Source organism: Rutidosis leptorrhynchoides, chromosome 2, assembly GCF_046630445.1.
Source record: "Rutidosis leptorrhynchoides isolate AG116_Rl617_1_P2 chromosome 2, CSIRO_AGI_Rlap_v1, whole genome shotgun sequence".
In the NCBI taxonomy this organism is placed as follows: domain Eukaryota; kingdom Viridiplantae; phylum Streptophyta; class Magnoliopsida; order Asterales; family Asteraceae; genus Rutidosis; species Rutidosis leptorrhynchoides.
In genome coordinates, this window is record NC_092334.1 from 53002718 (window position 1) to 53022944 (window position 20227).

At 35.3% G+C, this 20227-nt stretch overlaps 4 protein-coding genes across 4 annotated transcripts; 3 read left to right on the forward strand and 1 right to left on the reverse strand.

Moving 5' to 3' along the window:
• Positions 1-830: 830 nt before the first annotated feature.
• Positions 831-5092, forward strand: LOC139894331 (protein EXECUTER 1, chloroplastic-like). The gene is made up of 12 exons (XM_071877565.1): positions 831-1337; positions 1459-1575; positions 1666-1731; positions 1938-2044; positions 2251-2332; positions 2407-3126; positions 3609-3732; positions 3825-3991; positions 4071-4145; positions 4249-4341; positions 4431-4582; positions 4803-5092. Exons 1-11 carry the CDS (start codon positions 954-956, stop codon positions 4521-4523), a joined length of 2028 nt encoding a protein of 675 aa, XP_071733666.1. The 5' UTR covers positions 831-953; the 3' UTR covers positions 4524-4582; positions 4803-5092.
• A 266-nt stretch (positions 5093-5358) lies between these two features.
• Positions 5359-7015, reverse strand: LOC139894332 (nicotinamidase 1-like). Its single transcript, XM_071877566.1, has 5 exons — positions 6811-7015; positions 6509-6692; positions 6060-6193; positions 5774-5959; positions 5359-5667 (listed from the first exon to the last, which is right to left on the reverse strand). The coding sequence occupies exons 1-5, from the start codon at positions 6949-6951 to the stop codon at positions 5581-5583; spliced, it is 732 nt and encodes a 243-aa protein (XP_071733667.1). The 5' UTR covers positions 6952-7015; the 3' UTR covers positions 5359-5580.
• A 1631-nt stretch (positions 7016-8646) lies between these two features.
• On the forward strand, positions 8647-11773 carry LOC139890874 (uncharacterized). The gene is made up of 3 exons (XM_071873803.1): positions 8647-9206; positions 9703-10099; positions 11248-11773. The coding sequence occupies exons 1-3, from the start codon at positions 8823-8825 to the stop codon at positions 11646-11648; spliced, it is 1182 nt and encodes a 393-aa protein (XP_071729904.1). The 5' UTR covers positions 8647-8822; the 3' UTR covers positions 11649-11773.
• A 3162-nt stretch (positions 11774-14935) lies between these two features.
• On the forward strand, positions 14936-19194 carry LOC139887874 (KH domain-containing protein HEN4-like). The gene is made up of 7 exons (XM_071870923.1): positions 14936-15613; positions 16948-17553; positions 17639-17902; positions 17989-18234; positions 18663-18715; positions 18794-18905; positions 19057-19194. The coding sequence occupies exons 1-7, from the start codon at positions 14936-14938 to the stop codon at positions 19192-19194; spliced, it is 2097 nt and encodes a 698-aa protein (XP_071727024.1).
• Positions 19195-20227: the final 1033 nt, after the last annotated feature.

Below are 20227 nucleotides of genomic sequence, written 5' to 3' on the forward strand. Positions count from 1 at the left end.
GTTTTGGTTTTACGGAGTAAACCCAAAACACTCTTATCGTCATGTTCCTAATGTTTTATTGTCGTGTTCGAAGTCATCTTATTGAGAATTGTTTGTTGGAACCATGTCATTTTGTACTCCGGTTGGGGATTTGGATAATGTTTTTAAGGTTGATAGTGAAAGTGGTTATTCCTCCCAATTTGTTAAAAGGTTATCCTTATTCAATGGGTTTGAACGGTTTGGTTACCTCCGAATCGGTTTCGTTGGAGGGTAGTTTTAAGGGTGCCGTGGTTGATATCGAGACTGTCGCCTCCAAATTTGGCAAACCTAACGATACTTTGATTTTGTTACCTTCAGACATGCCAATGGTTAACGGTGTTTCGGGGTCGGCTCAATCTTTTCCGCTTTTGATGCAATGATTACTAATATGGTGGTCGAGGCTGATAACGTTGAAGACATTTGCATTTCATACGGTGTGACCTTATCGAAGACTACTAAAGTGAAGATTTCGAGAAGAAGACGTTAGGTTCAAGGGGTCGAGATGGGGAAGTTTGGAGAACTCATCAAGGATCTTGAGGTCTTTCTTTCTTTAGTGCGGTTGAGTGGCCGAGATGAAAATGATTGCTAATCGTTCGTTCTACGTGTGATTGACCACCCTCTTTATTTTGGTAGTTTGCATTTTGTATCTTTTTATTGTTTTTCATAGTGATTATTTGATCTTTTGGTTCGGTGTGAGCCTGGGTTTTAGTTTGAGCTCAGTTGTTTGGGACTTCAATTTTTGTCCAAGAAGTCATTTTGTTAATCAAGTTTATTGTCTTTTCTAATAAAAAAGAAAAAAGAAAAAAGAAAAAAGTAAACCCACGTGTGCCTGGCTGCTCCGTAGTTAATCCTTTCTTCAACAGAAGACAGCTACTCATTTTACTCCCACCCTGGCTCCGCCGTAAGCCACCATCCAACTGCCCTCCCTTATCTGAATGGCGTCCATATCTCCGTCATCCTTCCCTTCCTACAATCATCACTCTAAACTCATCCAATTCAAATCAATCAATTCGTCGACTCAATTTTCACATCCTTGTCTTTCTAGGGTTTTAAATTCACCACTTACATGTCGCTGTCAAAAACATAACAATAATAACAACAAGGATGAAGATGAAAGCCCTAGCTTATGGGAATCTGTGGTTCAGAAAAACGTTAGGAATGTAATCAAGTGGTTCGATGATTACATAACTGGATATCGTGACAATCAGGTTGAAAACGTTGTTGTGAAGAATAATAGTGATGAAGATTGGGATTGGGATCGCTGGAAGAAGCATTTTGATGAGGTTGATGAACAGGAACGAATTGTTTCCATTTTGAAGGTATTTTGTTAGGGTTTAGTGCTGGTTGAAAGTGTGTATTCTGTTTATATGAGTAAATTATGTTATGTAGGTAAGTATAAATTTGACTGAATTTGGTTACTGATTATCTGTGTTATTGTAGTCACAACTGAACCGTGCTGTTTTGAAAGAGGATTATGAAGATGCTGCTAGGATTAAGGTGGCAATTGCAGCAGCTGCTAATAACGACACTGTTGGCAGGGTGATGTCTCAATTAAACGTAAGAGAATGATGCATATTGTTGCAGTTTAAAACGTTACATTTACATTCACAATATCTGTAATGCTAATAACGGGTTACATGAATATAGAAAGCCCTAAAGGAAGAGAGATATAAGGATGCAGCGTTTGCACGAGATTATGCTAGTGCAGGTTTGGTGAGTATCTGCAACGATTCATTATCATCTGTTCATTTGTTTGAGTATTTCCGCATGCTTGCTTAAATGTCCATGTATTTAATATTTGTGTAGTTCATTTATGTGTTGACAAATCCTATTATTCATCTCTATATTGGGCCTCCTGAACTACCTATATTTGTGCTTTCACATATGCTTTACTGAATGTTACTTATCTTACAATTTAGGTGGGTTGGTGGGCTGGATTTTCAGATGATCGCAAAGACCCATATGGTCGGATCATCCGTATAAGTGCAGAGCATGGAAGATACCTTGCAAGAAGTTATAGTCCCAGGTAGTGTAGCTACCTTATACACATCCTTTATCACTATCTGACTTTCAAACCAATCTTATTTAAATACCATTGAAGAAATTGGGTTGACTTTTTTGCACAGCTGATTGCATTTCATTTGTTTTTTATGCATCTTATCAGCATTTCACACTACAATTACTTGCAATATGCAATATTCAAGTTTTGGACTTTGTTTTTTGAACTTGTAGGCAGCTTGGCAAGGCTGCAGATGGTGCCCCATTGTTTGAGCTGTTTTTAACAATGAGCGAAAGAGGAGAATACAAACATCAGGTAGATTTCTTTTTTTGGTTTAAAATACCTTTTTCTGTACCTAATTTGCTATGGGACTGCATTTGCATGATCAGGCTGTATATTTGAAACGGAAAGACAATCCGCAAGGTTTTACAGTTCCTTCTGCTGCGTCATCAGGTCTTATTGGCAAGTTGGGTCCTTTCGACTCCACGAGTGACAAAGATGGTCTATTTGCAAAAGATACAGATGATGGTGATGATATGACAGATGAATATGGCTTTGAAAATATCTTGAGAGATATGATTCCTGGTGCAAAAGACGTGAAAATTAAGGTGATGAATGTGACATCACCAGGGAAATTAGACAAAATAGACAGGGATATAATATCTAAAGTGGTTGAACAAATCATGGAGGAAGAAGATGAAGATGGTGATGGTGATGGTCTTAATGATGACGATGATGATGATACAGATGAAGTTAAGGATGAAACTGATGGAGAACAATATGATATCGATATTGATATCGATCCTGGTAATACAATAGTTGATGGTGAGGTTAACAGTCAAATTGCAGTTAAGGTGGTAGTTGGAGGTTTGGTTGAAAAAGTTACCAACAACACGTCTCAAAAAGATTTAATTCGAGTGCCAGCTAAGCTTGAAAAGAGAAACCGTTCGTCATTCACTTTCTCTATCGAGAAAGAAAAGCAGCCGCTTTCGTCCAGTAATGCGCAGTCTTTGAGGGTCAAAGATGCCAAGGTTTTAGATAGTCGTAACACAAACAGTGTTATGATTGATCTAGCCAAGTCTATTGGAAGAGGGAAGATACCCGCAAAGGTCAGTTCTGGGTACATTTTAGTGTCGTATAACAGATGAATCGATTGTTTGGACTAGTGGGAAAAATGGGCAGGTCAAAGGGGGGTTAAAAATCGGTCAAATCGGGTCAGAATAGGCCTCGTTCTGGTTAACTGACCCACAAATGTTTCCAAATTTTTCGGTATTTGATAAATAATTAAATGCAGTTAATCATTAAGACACTAAATTGCTGCCATAATATCTTCCTAATATAACAATTTATGAATTTGAATACCCTTTATGAGTTTCGTCCCGTTTAACTCGTTTTCTTTCGGGTTAAATCTTTTAGCTTAGTCATTTGAGCCATTAGACAGTCTTGGAGATGTAACATAACTCAAATCGCCCCGTTTGTAGGTTAATGAGTCAAAATTGCTCTCTAATCTCCACTATTTTTTCTCAAATCCTTAAAGTTCTTGACAATACTCTTTTTTTCTTTTTTTTTTTCTTTTTTTTCTTTTCTTCAGGTGCTTAAAGATGTGAGCCAATTGATAAATCTTAGCCTTAGTCAGGCCCAAAATCGTCAGCCTTTATCCGAATCTACTACATTTAACCGAATTGAGCTTCCATCGACTCGAGATCCTTTAAATGGTGATTATAGCTGAACACTTTTAGCATCTCTAGTGTTTTTTACTGCCAATTGTCTTGTTTTTGTTCATTTTTTTTTACTTCAACTGTGGCAGGACTATATGTTGGTGCACACGGGATTTACACTTCAGAGGTAATTCAGCTTAAACGTAAATTTGGTCAGTGGCCAGAGGACGGTAGCACAAAGTTCTCAAAACTTGAGTTTTATGAGTATGTAGAAGCAGTAAAAATTACTGGGGATCCTTATGTTCCAGCTGGCCAGGTTAAAAAATTAAAATAAAAATCTTTTCTTTTTTCTTAGAATCGTATACACATCTTTTTACATTTTATTTTCTCTACAGGTTGCGTTTCGTGCAAAAGTTGGAACCAAGTATCAGCTGCCTCATCGAGGCATCATCCCTGAAGAATTTGGAGTGGCAAGCCTATTTCTTTCATTTCAAAATTTATTAAAATCATAGAATATAATTATATAAATAATTATATAATATAAGCTTTTCTGAGATGTTTTTGCGAATTCAGATTGCTCGGTATCGGGGACAAGGGAGGCTTGCTGACCCTGGTTTTCAGAATCCTCGATGGGTGGATGGCGAACTTGTTATTTTAGATGGAAAGGTGTCCATTTTGTTTCTTAACTTTTTATGGTTCTACACTTCTACTAATGTGACATGCTACATTTTTGTCTTTCTGTTGGTCTTTTGCAGTATATTAATGGAGGTATTGTTGTTGGATTTGTATACTGGGCCCCCGAATCGCATTTCTTGGTGTTCTTTAATCAGCTAAGGCTTCAGGAGTAGATGCTATTTGTACATGAACTTTCACATTTCTTTTCTCCCCTCTTCTTCAGATTATATGGGTATGCTATGCCTTTTCATCTGCTGTTACATTCTTATAATTATTAAAGACGCTCTCATGAGATGCACTCCATAACTAATCATATTTTTCTTGTTGAAAATAATAACGAGTCTCGTTAGAGCTAGCGGATATTCTCTTTATTTTTTTCTTTAAATAAATAAATAAAAATTATTTTCTTGCATCCTCATTAAAAGTTAAAGCTCTTCCTGATTGTGTTTCAGTGTCAGATGACTTGTGTTTCTATAGAATCCAAAGAGCAGAGCTGGGAAGTGTGTACACACTTTGTTTAAACTGCACTATTCGAAGCATTAGTACGTGAGCTGTAAGTATAAGTAATTTTGAAGTAGAGTAACTTTTGGCTGCTGGATAAGTTATATTGTGTATCCCAATTTAAGGTAATCAGTTATCATAGATTATTTTATCAACTGGTTAATACAAATGGTTGAAACATCATTTACATTTGTTTTTATATTTCTTTACTTTTATCCGTGAAGAGATTTTCGCTTTATATAAAGTAAAAGTATTCTCGAGTTGATATGATGTTTGCAGAGGGTTTAATTGTCTCCTGGCAAAAAAGCACCTCAAAGTCTTCCAACTTTTAGAGAGTCGTATGTTCATTACTGAATTTCTCTTTTTCTGTTGACCATATACGAGTTGTCTTGTTATTTAGTTAGTGATGTCTAGGAGCGATTTTGCAACTTCTTGATATCATGTCTTTGAATCTGCTGTTTTGTAGCTAAAGAGGCTAGGTAAACTAGTCTTTTAATACACAGAATAGGCAGTGATAAACGCTACCGTCATCTTAAGTAGTTCAATCTTTATAATTCGACATGAAAAAGAACTAGCACACCGTTACGGCGTTACAGACAACTTACACATTAGCTCAAGCTTTATAATTCGACATGAAATATAACTGGCACACCATGGCTTTTTACAGACAACTTGTAACATGCATGTCGTTTATTCGTGCATATTAACTACATGAATATTGTCTTCCGGTCAGTTTAGTTTACCAAAAGACACGTTTTTTGCTATTTTTGCTCCTCTTCCTTTGGCCATGTAAAGCCCCATATGGTGCATTATCTCCTGAGGAAAAACGTAGGGTTCAGTAAGCGATCAATCTTATACGTTCTGAATTATGTGTAAATTAAAAGTAACAGACTACTTAATACACTGTACGTATTCTTTTTACCTGTGGATGAGCTAGGGCATCTTTAGTTTCCCTTGCAACCGACATTGGGAAATCGAAGGTGGCACAGCCATGGGAATACACTACAACGTCTTGCAATGGTGCAAGGAAACCACGGTTTCTTGCTGATAATGTAGAGCAAACAAAATCCAGCACACATATGTCTGTGCATATCCCTGCAACCAATAACTTCAGAAACATACAGTCAATATGTTGAGATTGTTATGTATATATAACTTATATACTTATCTTATTCTGCTCACTGTAAACTTTAGGAGGAAATATGTACCGTTTGAATGTTGTTGCTTTTCACCCAGTCTACAAAAACATTTGAACCATCTTCTTCGATAGAACCTATGTATCCATCATAACAGTCCTTGCGTCTGATGGTTACACTTGGCTCTTTCTCCAACCACTGCAGAGCTATATAACAGAAGTTGAAATAGATGAGACAAGCATGTGGATAGGGGTACTAAGATTTGCATAAAGTTGCACAATAATGAATAAAACTGTAATGCTTTGTTATAAAGCATATCAACTCATATAGATAGATAGATACTCCATAGCATACAAACATCAAATAGTTACATATACTGCTAGTTTAAACCTGAGAGAAATTAGGACCCAACCACTATGCTATCTTAGGACGATGGTTATCAGTTTCACTTGTGTGCTTGCACGTATACATAAAAAAGTAATGAATGAATATAAGATGTAGTTCAAGAAGGATACAAGTACCAGGAACCAAATTGGATTCATCAGAGCCTGCAAGACAGTGAGAAGGATAAGGGTGCTCAAGTTTTCCTGGTTGATGCGTATCTAAAAACGCAAGAACCGGCCATTTCTTCTCACAGAACATTCTCGATAGTTTCACTGATTCGTCGATCATTTCAGATATTTGATTATTTGGCTCCCTAGGTGCCTTCACAAACAAGATCATTACCTCATAATAATCTTTATAATATATAAATGGAATATCGCATATGTACAAATTATTAATACTTCTATTTCTGATAACAAAAATAGAAAAGAAAACTCACCAGGCTTCCAGATCCAACGGTGCAGAAACCATTGATGATGTCTACAAGAACAAGTCCAGTTATGACATCTTCAGATATGCATAATGATTCTTCCTCAAGTGGTATTTCTTGCTTTAAAAGCTCAAGTGTGTGTACCACCATTTTTTGGTCCTTGAGCTTCAATAATGCAATTTTGAGTTTTCTACTTATTGATTGGTAAGGTTATATATTTGAAATGGAAGTATGCGTTTGTGGAATGATGTTGAATGATTATAGGTAAATGACAGATTAAGATTCTTTGGAATTTGATAGATGACAAAATGTGGGGCCTACATTAATTCTTTCGTTGTTTAGAAATGTGACACCAAATTGGAAAGGTTGAAATTTTCTTCTCTATCTATCTATCTAAAGATAAAGTATTCCTTTCAAACTTCATCATGGTGCAGCCGGTCTTATTAGAGAAATGTTTTTTTCGTTTTAACTTCAATAAAAAAAAATTATGGGCTTTACTAGCAAATCGTATAGAATTAAAGCCTAGTAATAGGACGTCATAGATAGAAAAGAAGGCCCATGCTTGCTATTATCTCTTCGTCTAAGTTAAACGGTGTAATTTTCTTTTTCAGGGTATCGGATTAGAGTTGGCAAAAAAATCCGATCCTGACGGGAAACTCGAAACTAATATTTTTGGGCCGGGTAAATGGGTCATGGGCCGGATATGAGTATGGCTTCTAATTTTTATTCCGGGTTCAGGTCCCGTGAGAGTTTTAGACACAAACCCGATTCCAGGCCCGTACACCGAAAATAGACATGAATCCATATACCCAGTCCGTATACACGATTACCCGACCCATAAACCCGATTACTCAGCACGTATACCTGATTACCAGACCCGTATACTCAAAAAAAGACTAGAACGCACTTACCTAATAGTTCGTAATTAAATGGAGAATCGAATAACCGTGGAGAAATCCGTTACCCGCTAGTTTAGCGACTAAATGAGGACCCGACGAGTTCGGGTCCGGTTTAGGACGGGTTTTTATAATCGGGTTCGGGTCTGGGACCCGGCCCAAACCAGACTCGATTACATCCGATATCGGATGAATATTTTTATTTAGGGATGTAAACGACTTAATCAAATTATTCCGTAATGGTTTATAACACGTTTTGCACCATTTCGAAGTCCAAGAGACTATGCCCTAGTTTAATACACGATGACTTGTCTTACATTTAATCTATACCGGTTGATTGAATATCTAGAGCCTTATTTGCCAAAGTAAACGATAAAAAGATGGATGTTGAGATAAGGAACTTCACTTTAATGACGGATAGATGGATAACACTTTCGTCTTCAACTGTAAGATTGAATCAATATAGTTGTAGAATACTAGCAAAGGGTGTCAAGTAATTGATTAAGGAAAGACGTGTTTCCATTTTTCAAGTAAGTTATGAGATAAAAGTTTTTTTAGCTTTACCATTTCTTTGCTTCTAAAGGAGCTAAAGATGTTTAAAGAACTTGATATTTTTAAACGTTCTTAAAAAAACAGGTACATGAGCTGAAAATGTACCATTTTCGCATAAAAGATGTCAAACAAATTTTAAAGATACCAAGACTATGTTCCCAAGTTTTGTTTTGAGAAGAAAGGGAATGAAGTAAAAAGATAATTTAAAAATTTAGTGTTCCTGAGTTTTAATTTGGAGAGAAATGAAATGAAGAGAAGCTATGATTTAATGCAATTTTTCTACGTATTTTTCTTTTCAAATTACAAGGATTCACTACCTTCTCTTTCATTTCATTTCATTTCTTTTCTTTCCCAACCAATATCTGGAACACACCCTAAATGAAATTTCGAACTCTTGCCCAAATCTAGAACCTTCATTAGCAGATTCATTCTTCTGTGAAGTAAATTCATCTCTCCGATAGAGATAAAGGTCGAACATGAATACGATGCGAACATTAAACACATAACAAGGCACATCAAAATATCTACCTTTGAACATCCAATATATCTAAAAACCCCACAACCATACATACAATGCAATCACTCACAATCCATTCTTCCATTTTCAACCTCACTCCCCCTTTTCTCGCACCACTTCAAATCCGACCTAAATTCTTCAACTTCCGCCCTACAAATACAACATTAACAACAATCATGTCTTCTTCTTCTTTTGATAAATTTAAGGTTAATTCAAAAGCTGCTGATGGAGGTCTTCTTACTATCACTGAATTCGCTGCCAAACAAGGGGCTGATGTAACTGATGATCTGGTCCTTTTATTTACTCATTTAGAGTTCGCTTTCAAGAAAATTGCAGCTCTTGTTGCTTCTCCGGTTAATTCTACCCTCGGTAAAAGCTCCGGTGACGACAATAATGTCGGGCCGGGTCGAGATAAACCCAAACCACTCGACATTGTTTCCGTAAGTATATTATGCTCATACTAATACTAATTCCTTGTTTTTAAATGTAAAATTAACACTTTTACCACCCAATTTTAACAATTTTGCACTCAAATTGAAGTTTTCAACCACTAATTCGTATTAATTTATGCGAAACCTTCCTGGTATATGTCTATAATTTGTGCGTATCTATTGATCAACTTGGGTGTAATTGGATGCAACCAGGACCCAGGAAATTTTTTCATAGGGGCAAAAAAAAATTTAAAAACGTAGGGATTTTTTTTTTTACCAAAAATATGGAGGTTTTCGGTCAAAATATGAGTTATTTTAGCAAAATTTGGAGGTTTTTTGGTCAAAATATGAAGGGTTTGGGGAAAAAAAAATTCCACAAAATCATCGAAAAAGTATGCACTAAAAATTGCAAATCCACGGGGACGCGGTGCCCCACTCTGCCCCTTCTTTGGCCCGCCCCTGGGTGCAACTAACGCTAATTTGATTATATAATTACTATTTTCAGAATGAGATAATCTTATCTTGTTTAAGAAACTCTGGGAAAGTTGCTGTTATGGCTTCCGAAGAAGATGATGCTCCTGTTTGGATAAGTGATAATGCCCCATTTGTGGTGGTTACTGATCCTTTGGATGGTTCTCGAAATATTGACGCTTCTATCCCTACTGGAACTATTTTTGGGGTTTATAATCGGTTGATAGAACTCGATAGTCTTCCCGTAGAAGAAAAGGCGTTGCTGAATTCGTTACAAAGTGGCAGTAAGCTGGTTGCTGCAGGCTATGTTCTTTATTCATCGGCTACCATAATGTGCACAAGTTTCGGTTGTGGTGCACATGCGTTCACTTTAGATCGTACGACGGGTGACTTTGTTCTCACACATCCAAACATTAAGATTCCTCCTCGAGGTAATTCACTTTGTCTATAAAATATTGAGATGTTTGAATTGTTATATTATGTAATTTGATATGCTTTAAAGGCATATGTTAAGTTTAACTTATCGTTGAATTCGTTTAGAGATTATGATTCTTTGTAAATTGTTGCATCTTGAGAAACTAGAATTTATATTGTGGTGAATGGTTGGCCTATTGTGGACAAGGGCGGATATCAAGGTGTTGGTGTTTTGGTGGTGACCTGACTTCCCATTAGGGAGGTAAGGAGTTCGACTTCATGAGCTGTAAAAGTATTTTCCTTGAGGTTACCCGCCCATTGCATGGGCCTCGGAGGTCTCAGACGTCTTGCGTTCGAGCCTCACCGAAGCGGGTATTACCCCACGTGATGCCCTTATGATTTCGCCGTGGGGGTTTCCTCCTGAGGGGCGGGCGATAGGATTGTATTGGTTCGTCCCACGAAATGATCGGGTCGGTGGGTTCGGACATTCGTTCGGACCCGTTAGTAACTATTAAGCCGTTCAAAACATAAAAGATAAAAAATAGGGGCTTGGAGGAGTCTTGTCCCCTAAATTTTGAGTATATTATGCATAAGTTATGAAATTTGTTTCGGCTCTATTAATCGAGTCAACAGCAAGCGTCGATTTATTGGCGACTTGAATATCGTTTAGAGCCTAAATTGAATTCCAGGGAGGATTTAAAACTCATGAAAATTTGATTCTACCATTTTCACGGCGAATCATTTTTTATTTTTTATATTTTTTTTATTTCTTAAAATTTTTCCTACTTATAGGCCGAAGGTCTTTTTGGAAGCAATCTCTGTATCATAGAACATTGAGAGGGATGACTTTCTCTACTCTTGGGAGTGTTTCACTTCGGGTGGAGAAATGACTTGTCTTTATTCTAGGATAGGGGAAGGATTGTCTACATCTCACCTCCCCATACCTCGCATATGCGGGATTGGGTTTTGTTGTTGTTATGAAATTGTAGCCATCTGAGTTACGAACGTATGAACTTTTAAATCAGCTAAATTGGAGTCTGAAAACAATTGCAAACTAAATAATTATCGTAAGTTCAAGGAATCAACTTAGGTCATGTACATATAGGATGCTTGATATTATGTCTGGCTAGTGGGTCCCGTATATTTATTGTTGTTCATTTGTCAGGTCAAATATATTCAGTCAACGATGCTCGATATTTTGACTGGCCAGAGGGTCTTAGGCGATACATCGACACTATCAGACAAGGCAAAGGCAAGTTCCCTAAAAAGTACTCTGCTCGTTACATTTGTTCGTTAGTTGCCGATTTCCACAGAACGTTAATGTATGGCGGAGTAGCAATGAACCCTAGAGATCATCTTCGAGTTGTGTACGAGGCAAACCCTCTGAGTTTTCTAGCCGAACAAGCAGGCGGAAAAGGGTCTGATGGTAAGAAGCGGATTTTGTCGATTCAACCGGTTAAGTTGCATCAAAGACTTCCATTGTTTCTGGGAAGCCCAGATGATGTCGATGAGTTGGAAAGTTTTGGTGATGTTCAACAAACAGTGAATCCTGGTTATGATGTATGATGTAATATGCTAGTTTGTTATTATGATTATCATGTAATCATGTATATATAAATATATATGTATGCTTTTTGTTGTTGTTTTACTACAATATAAAAAGTTAATTGTAACATGATCATGTTGTCTTACATTTAGGGCATGTTTAGTTTATTAGTTTGGTTATTATGATATTTCGTAGCTTCATTGATAACCTGTAGTTCTGATTTACGCGCTCCTACGTTGTGAAGGCTAGGCGGCTAGCTCCAAAGTTGTAGCAGACGCCAGACGGGGAACATGGATCGATATTTTGGAATTGAGTGATTCGTCGTCAGCCCAAATGTCGAAACGCGATTTGTGCACAATGTTATGGCCTAATTCACATAAGACGGTGTTGAAAGTTTGAAGGCTAGTATTTGATGTTGGGGTGCAAACCTATCCCACATAGGAGGGAGACAAAAACAAATGTATGTATATAAGTCTAAGGGGAAGTCTCTCTAATACCAATTGGTTTTAGAAAAGGATGGACTCTTGGGCTTATATTGCAGGACATTGTGTTTGGGCTATGCGATCTTACAAATGGTGTCAGAGCTAGACTATAGCCTGATGTGGTGAACAACGCAGTGGTGGCGCACCCTTAAGCGCACGGTGCGACATGGCACACCCCTCAGTTTGCCAACGATAATGGAGCCATGGTGCCTTATATCGAAAGTCTTCCTTCCCAAGGCGTGGAAGGGGAGGCTCTGTTTGGGCTATGCGATCTTACATTTGACTGATCAGACAAATTTGTATGAATGCGAGGTACTACTTAAAAAATACTCTCAATAAAACTATCCACAATTATCATAATTATAATGTTGGGTGAGTTATTTAAATATAAAATATATTATATATTGAAAGCACGTACAATGCTAAGTCCAATTAACTAACTATATCCACAATTATCATAATTATAATGTTGGGTGAGTTATTTAAATATAAAATATATTATATATTGAAGAAAGTTATATAAATAATATATATATACACATACACATTTATATAAAAAATATTATTTAAATCACAATTGATTAAATGAACTGTAATATTGGATTTAAAAGTTAAAAAATTCACTTTCTATATATATATATATATATATATATATATATATATATATATATATATATATATATATATATATATATATATATATATATATAAAGAGTTACTGTTATAAGAGAGGTAAGATTACAAGTGCAATATTTAATAATCAAATTATGTTATAAATATATTATTACTTTATAAAAGAAAAATATTGTTCCATCTATTCCATAACAAATACTCCGTATCATATTTTATTTTTTATTTTTAAATTGAATTTAAATGTATATTAATTGTTATAGCTTTCATAAAATATAATTTAGCAAACAAAATAAATAAAATGAAAGTTGGAAAAAAAATACTCTCAAAAGTATGAACCTGACACTTGTAGTAAAATGAATTATATTAACATAATAGATAGATTATAAATCATCACTATAGTTCCAATTATTTTATTACAAAAATTCAAAAAAAAAAAAAAAAAAAAAAAAAGGTTCTGATCGGAGGATCCTCTTAAGGGAGTTTATATGAATTATTATTATTCATATATATATAAATATAATAAAAAATAAATGCATTATGAATTGGATTTTGATAAAATTACCAAACAAAATTATATTAAATTATTATTTTATTTAATAAATATATAATATATTAAATATTACTAAAATTTGATCGGTTAATTGAACTCCAACTATAAAATTGAACTACAAAAACTCGTTTCCTATAAATAATAAAAGATATAACTATAATAATAATAATAATACTATAACTTATAAAATAAATAAAATAAATATAATAATAATAATAATAATAATAATAATAATAATAATAATAATAATAATAATAATAATAATAATAATAATAATAATAATAATAATAATAATAATAATAATAATAATAATAAGGAGGCTGTTTCATGGTTATGGTTTCATTCCTTTCTCATTTTCTTCCCTTGGGGAATTAGAGAAGGAGGCTGTTTCTTTGCTAAAGCGGGTTCAGAAGAGTTCGATGGCGCAAGATATTGGTGCCGGTGCTGCTGCTCATATTTTTACTAGGATAGGTTTTGCTATTGCTAGAGGTGTGGGGGCCCAGATTGTCTCTAGGCTTCCCACTAATTTTTTGTAAGTTTTAAAACTTTTAAGTTTATTATTATTATTATTATTATAATAATAATAATAATAATAATAATAATAATAATAATAATAATAATAATAATAAATGTAATACTACTCCGTAATATACAATAGATATACATATGTAAAGATATACATTATATTTATTTTATAAGTTATAGTATCATTATTATTATAGTTATATCTTTTATTATTTATAGGAAACGAGTTTTTGTAGTTCAATTTTATAAATGATCCTTGGCCTCACGCATGTAAAGATGGAAAGGAATAACCATGCAGGCTCGATTCCGGGTCCTGACATGCTGTAGGGGTTTAATGGTGATGGTGTTTCGCCAGGCTCCAGTGGCATATGGGGTGCGGCTGGATGGGTTGACATAGTCAACACAAGGCTAACATGTCCCTGCCAATACACATGTTTTGGAAAGGAATAGTGATTGATTGCGAGGGTTGTCTCTCGATTAGATTATGGAAAACATTTGTGTATTGTGCTTATGAAGGTGTTCACGAAAGCAATCTTTTTATCCCAGAGAAAATAAATGGATGACTTTTTTTTTCTTTTTTTCTAGTGAGTAGAGAATGCTTTTTCTACATGTGATTGGAGAAATGACTTCTCTTCTACTATATGGTAGAGAAATGATTATCTACATCACACCTACTCATATCTCGCATGTGCGTGATTGTGTACTGTTGTTGTACTTGTGTGTTGTGCTTGATAATCATATCATGTTAAGACTATAAATACACTTTTATTTAATCTTGCATTGAGATAATTGTCAAACGAATTTATTTTACTTCTATTGTAATATTGTAATGTAATGTAATGTAATGTAATATGCATTATAAAATACATTAAACTAGATTTAATCAATAATAATTATACGGAGTAATATTGTATTCCTAAAATCAAAGCAAAGTAAAATTCATTCAGATACTCTAATATACGGAGTAATAGAGTTAAATAAAATATTCACATCCTTCAACAATTACTAGGTTTTTTCATGAAAGAGCTTTTTTTGAAAATGATGGGACTTTACATTTAACCCCAGCCAGTCTTTAACTCATCACATCACCTTCTCCGGCGAAACAATAACCGGTGACATGACCGGAACTCCGTTTATCTCTCTCCCAATCTACACCGCCGCAACAACCGCCTCCTCCCCGCCGCCGCCACCACCACTTCCACCACAACCCACAATCCCCTCACCCTCCACCACCACCGCCACCCCAACTCCTAAACACTCCACCGGCCCCACCTGCTTCCGTCTCTTATGCCACGCGTCACGCATTGGTGGCATCATCGGAAAATCAGGCTCCATAATCAAACAACTTCAACACTCCACGTCATCAAAAATCCGTATTCAAGATTCTCCCCCGGGTTGCGAATATCGCGTCATTACCATTTTTGCTGATTCCACAGTTAACAAAACGATGTCGTTTACTAATCAAGAAACAAAAATTAGCAATCTTGATAATGTTAATGATGGTGAGGAGGAGAGTTTATATAGTGAGGTTTCTGCTGCACAAGAGGCTTTAGTTAGGGTTTGTGAAAGAATTTTTTGTGTAGCTGCTGAAACTGAAGGGGATTATTATTATGCAGCTGACGGTGTCGTTTCATGTAGGTTGCTTACTGATAGGTTTTACGTTAAGTTTGTAATTGGGAGAGGTGGAAAACGTGTTTCCAAGATTACAAAGGATACAGGGTGTAGAATTCGGTTTTCGGGTCAAGATAATTTCTCTTTGCCTTCTTGTGCTATGCCTAATGATGAAGTGGTTGTGGTTAGTATTCTTGTTTTGTATTTTTTTTTTTACTTTTTCTTTAAAAAAAATCATTTTTTTTCAGTAATTATTTAAGAAAATTGATTATGGGTTAAATTCTAAAAGTGTTTCACACTTTAGTTAATAACCATCTGTTTATGTTGTATGCATCTAACTTTGATATTAGTGGCTAAGCTAGGAAATTTTTTCACCGGGGGCGAATTTGTTTTTAAAAAACGCAGGGATTTTTTTGGCAAAATATGGAGGTTTTGGGGCATATTATAGAGTTTTTTGAGCAAAATTTGGAGGGTTTTGGGCAACATACAAAGGTTTTGGGCAAAATACGAAGTTTTTAGGACAAAATATGGAGGTTTTGGGGCAAAATATGAAGGGTTTGGGGTAAAAAAAATCCATCGGGGGCAAAATCGAAAAATCGAAAAATTTGCACTAAATATTGCAAATCCACTGGGGTCAGCGCCCCACCCACCCTGTCCCTTCATAAGTCCGCCCCTGTTTAATTTGATATGGTATCCATGTGGTGAAAAAGGAGTTTAATTTGATATGGTATCCATGTGGTGAAAAAGGAGTGTTCATCTGTTAAGTTTACTTGGTTCGGTTTACACAGTTTATTCGGTTCGGTTTTAAAATTTTAATCGAAACCAAAAACCGAAATCAAAATAGAATTCAGAGTCAAAACCGAAGCCACACCGAAAGCCTAACATAAATTTCGTGGAAAACATAAATATTTTTCTTATAATTTAACCAAAATAACCAGAAAATCAATCTTGAATTCAACTTTTGGTTTTGAAATCGTTCTTGTTCTATGTATATCTATAATTTAATATATTATTTATTGAATTCAGTTTTCAATTCGATTTTCAGTCTAACCGAATTCCAAAAAGTAAACCGAAAACTGAATTTATATTTGTAAACCGAACCAAAATTGAATTTAAATTCAGTTTGGTTTTCTTCGAATTTCATTCGTTCGGTTTTTGGATTAAGTGGTTTGAAACCAATATTGAACACCCCTAAATGAAGCTGACTATATAGTTATATATAGCTATATACTCGTATAACTATATATAAGTCATTATGTCATCAAAACCTGTGCCAGGTTATAGGTATAGTAGAAACTTTTAAGACTGGATATAAAATTTTTTTGGTAAAGTTTTGTATTTTTAGAAATCCAGCCCATTTGGTAATACAAAGAACTGAGCTCAGGAGGAGCCTGATTTGTAGTAAAATGTCTAAACCAATAGGTTTATAGCTTTATGGATGGAGTCTTTTTTTAATTTGAACTATGTATTTTGGATTTATGGATTGGTGATATATGTGAGTGTTTGTGTCTATGACAGATTGAAGGTGATATACTTGCTGTTAGAAAGGCACTTATCGCAGTTGCTCGTATTCTTCAAGATAGCCCACCTTCTGATAAAGATTGGTTGCTTTATGGTAGATCTTGCAATGGGTTTAGTCGGGAACCTCCTTTTCCAAACGGGTTCAATCAAGAACGCACATTTCCAAATGGGTTCAATCAAGAACGCACATTTCCAAATGGGTTCAATAAAGAACGCGCATTTCCAAATGGGTTCAATCAAGAACGCGCATTTCCAAATGGGTTCAATCAAGAAAGCACATTTCCAAATGGGTTCAGTCAAGAACACACATTGTCAAATGGGTTCGATCAAGAACATCAATTTCCAAATGGGTTCAATCAAGAACACACATTAACAAATGGGTACATGAATGCTGAAACATTTCCGTCTGCGGACTCAAGAAGCTTTCATGGTCAACGTCAAATAGTCTTCAGAATCCTTTGTTCTGAAGACAGGATAGCCCAAGTGATAGGACCCTCAGGGACAATTATTCGGTCTTTAGAAAGTGAATCAGGTGCTCACATAAGCGTTGCACCTTCAGTTTATGGTTGTGATCAACGTTTAATCACCATTACATCAATCGAGGTATGTTAGTTCATCCGACCATACACTTTATCAAACAAAAAAATCATATTTTTTTACATGTTAATTTGTTTCTTGTGTTTTATAGAGTCCAGAGTCACCAATCTCGCCTGCACAAAATGCTGTGATTCTAGTATTTAATAGGTCTGTGTATGAAAATGGGTCAGACTCTCCATCATCAGGAAACTCTATTTTTGCTAGGCTTGTGATTCAGCCGAAGCAAATGGGTTGTCTGATAGGCAAACAAGGTTCGATAATGTCGGATATGAGAAAAGTAACTGGCGCTTTTATTAAGATAGTTGGTGGACACAAAGTCCCGAGATGTGCTCCTGAAACCGATCAAGTAGTTTTGGTAAGATCATTATGCTTTTAGCTCTCGTTCTTCAACTTTTTCCCATCTATTACTAATCTAATTATTTACTGTATTTATTTACTTAGATTAAGGGTGGGTGTGTAAATGTACGTGATGCCTTATACAGTGTCACTAGCAGGCTTCGAAACTTATTCTTCTCCAGTAGAATATCGAGTGGCCTAAATACGAATGGTCAACCCTCTTTTGGAGTTGACCCTCCGATGGCTACTCGTTACGATAATCAGCAAACAAGTTTAGCAGAGAGTATGCATAATCTTAGAGTCAGCAATAATGTAGATCAGCCTTCATCATCTGGGTCACAAGATTATCAAGTAATGTTAACTTTTTAATGCAACTCTGTTTTATGTTTTTGTGTGATTATAATCATATGACGTTTTTGCTCTGTTGGTCCTTCGATTATACCCATATTGCAATCAACGTCCCTCAGGTTTTTTTTTTGCTTTTAGAATCCTTTGATTTTCAAAAATTTGCAATCAGCATCCCTCCGTCTAACTGCCATTAAAAAATCCGTTAACCCTTGACATGTGCATTGCATGTGAGGGTAAATTCGTCATTTTTACTCTTTTTCCTCATCTTCTTCACTATAAACAAGGGACCACTGATGCTGATTGCAAATTTTTTAAAAACAATGGATTCTAAAGGCCAAAAAAAAACCCGAGGGACGCTGTTAGTAATATGGGTATAATACATGGACCAATGGAGCAAAAAAGTCTAATTATATATTGTGTATCTTTTTAAGGGAGGAGATGGAAATCAGATGAACCATTTTAAAGGTGGCGTTGAACTTGGAAGGTTTGCGCCTTTATGTTTATAAACATTTTTTTTTTTTTAAATTCAACTATATTTATAGATTTAAAATCATTTTTTTAGGGGAAGTACGTCTGCTATTATAACAAGCACAACTGTGGAAATTATGGTTCCTCGAAATATCATCAGGTCCGTTTTTGGGGAGAATGGAAGCAATCTGGCTCGTTTAAGACAGGTAGCTAAATTTGTTCTAATCTGAGTTATAATAGTACGATAATAAGATGACTAAGGACATTGTTTTTATGAAATGATTATTTGCTCCGGTATATGAATATCTTATCATCATCTAATCGCGTCTTAAATTTCACTTTTTTTGGTGAAACCAGATTTCATGTGCAAAGGTTGTAGTGCATGAAACGGGCTCAGGATTGCAAGATCACATTGTAGTCATATCTGGTACTCCTGATCAAACCCAGTCGGCTCAAAGCCTCCTGCATGCGTTCATACTCACAGACCAACAGTGATGAAGTCAACAAGTTTCAGTAATCTAAGATTTTGTCGGATGCTACAGGAATTGTTAGTTACAGTTTTGACCTTCCAGCAAAAAGAGCAGCAAAACCATATTTTAAAGGCTTGAATGTTAGTAATACTCTAAAGGTCATTTTTGAATATTAACTACCTTTTACTTTTCTGGGTTCTGAAAATATCCAGTTTTAGGAGTTAGGTTGTGGATAGTATGATATCAAAGTGGCTATTGATGTAGACCGTATTAGTCATCGTGAGGAAAATATTGAAGTAGACCGAGTATAGATGGTAAAATTAACTTATGAAGTTGTTGGTATTTTGGTATTATGATTGCTAAGCAACCATTTTGTTATGACCAATTTCAGAGGTAAAGAAAAGCTATTTGCTATTTGTAGGCTCGCATTAGTGTAGAATCATTGTCATTTTCTCATTGTGTATGCACTTATGTTTGCTGTATGACTGCTGCCAATTTTCGACTCTTTGATACGACACAAATTTATTATGATCTTGCTTACTCTTGGTAGAGAGTTATGGTTCCTTGTTGGTTTAACTTTCTTTAAGAACTGTGTGTGACATTAATTAATCTTGTTATATTGATTTAGAGTTCGATTGAATTTATAAAAAAAAATTGGAATGTAATTTAACCCTTAGTGAAGTTTGAAACCGTTTAAATCGAAATCAAATCAAAAATAAACCAATTCGAATTTATAACATGATTTTTAGTTTTGGTTTCGGTTTTGATATTTGAATTTGGATTCGGTTCGATTTTCGATTTGATTTTTAAAGTTTCAAAGCTGAGAAAACCGAACCGAATAAACCCAAAAACCGAACTGATGGATACCCCGAGGTAAAAACATGTTCAAACATTAGTGAACTCAAAACAATTATGAGTAGTCCATTACTGAACTTAAGCCCATATTAACATGCTCAAACAACCTATGAAAGGTGAGTACATTCTATTCATATTTACGCTACCGAGCCGAGTTTTCTTTGTCAATTAATGATATATTGTCTTCAACCAAATGTGATGTA

Bases quoted from the DNA above. Each gene is read 5' to 3' on its own strand.
- LOC139894331 (XM_071877565.1), top strand. From the start codon at position 954: ATGGCGTCCATATCTCCGTCATCCTTCCCTTCCTACAATCATCACTCT. The intron at 1,338-1,458 runs GTATTTTGTTAG...GTGTTATTGTAG, and splicing joins GAATTGTTTCCATTTTGAAG to TCACAACTGAACCGTGCTGT. The intron at 4,146-4,248 runs GCAAGCCTATTT...TTGCGAATTCAG, and splicing joins TCCCTGAAGAATTTGGAGTG to ATTGCTCGGTATCGGGGACA.
- LOC139894332 (XM_071877566.1), bottom strand. From the start codon at position 6,951: ATGGTGGTACACACACTTGAGCTTTTAAAGCAAGAAATACCACTTGAG. The intron at 6,693-6,810 runs GTGAGTTTTCTT...TTGTTTGTGAAG, and splicing joins CCGTTGGATCTGGAAGCCTG to GCACCTAGGGAGCCAAATAA. The intron at 5,960-6,059 runs GTACATATTTCC...ATGTTTCTGAAG, and splicing joins AAAGCAACAACATTCAAACG to TTATTGGTTGCAGGGATATG.
- LOC139890874 (XM_071873803.1), top strand. From the start codon at position 8,823: ATGCAATCACTCACAATCCATTCTTCCATTTTCAACCTCACTCCCCCT. The intron at 9,207-9,702 runs GTAAGTATATTA...TACTATTTTCAG, and splicing joins AACCACTCGACATTGTTTCC to AATGAGATAATCTTATCTTG. The intron at 10,100-11,247 runs GTAATTCACTTT...TTCATTTGTCAG, and splicing joins CATTAAGATTCCTCCTCGAG to GTCAAATATATTCAGTCAAC.
- LOC139887874 (XM_071870923.1), top strand. From the start codon at position 14,936: ATGACCGGAACTCCGTTTATCTCTCTCCCAATCTACACCGCCGCAACA. The intron at 17,554-17,638 runs GTATGTTAGTTC...TGTGTTTTATAG, and splicing joins TCACCATTACATCAATCGAG to AGTCCAGAGTCACCAATCTC. The intron at 18,906-19,056 runs GTAGCTAAATTT...TGGTGAAACCAG, and splicing joins ATCTGGCTCGTTTAAGACAG to ATTTCATGTGCAAAGGTTGT.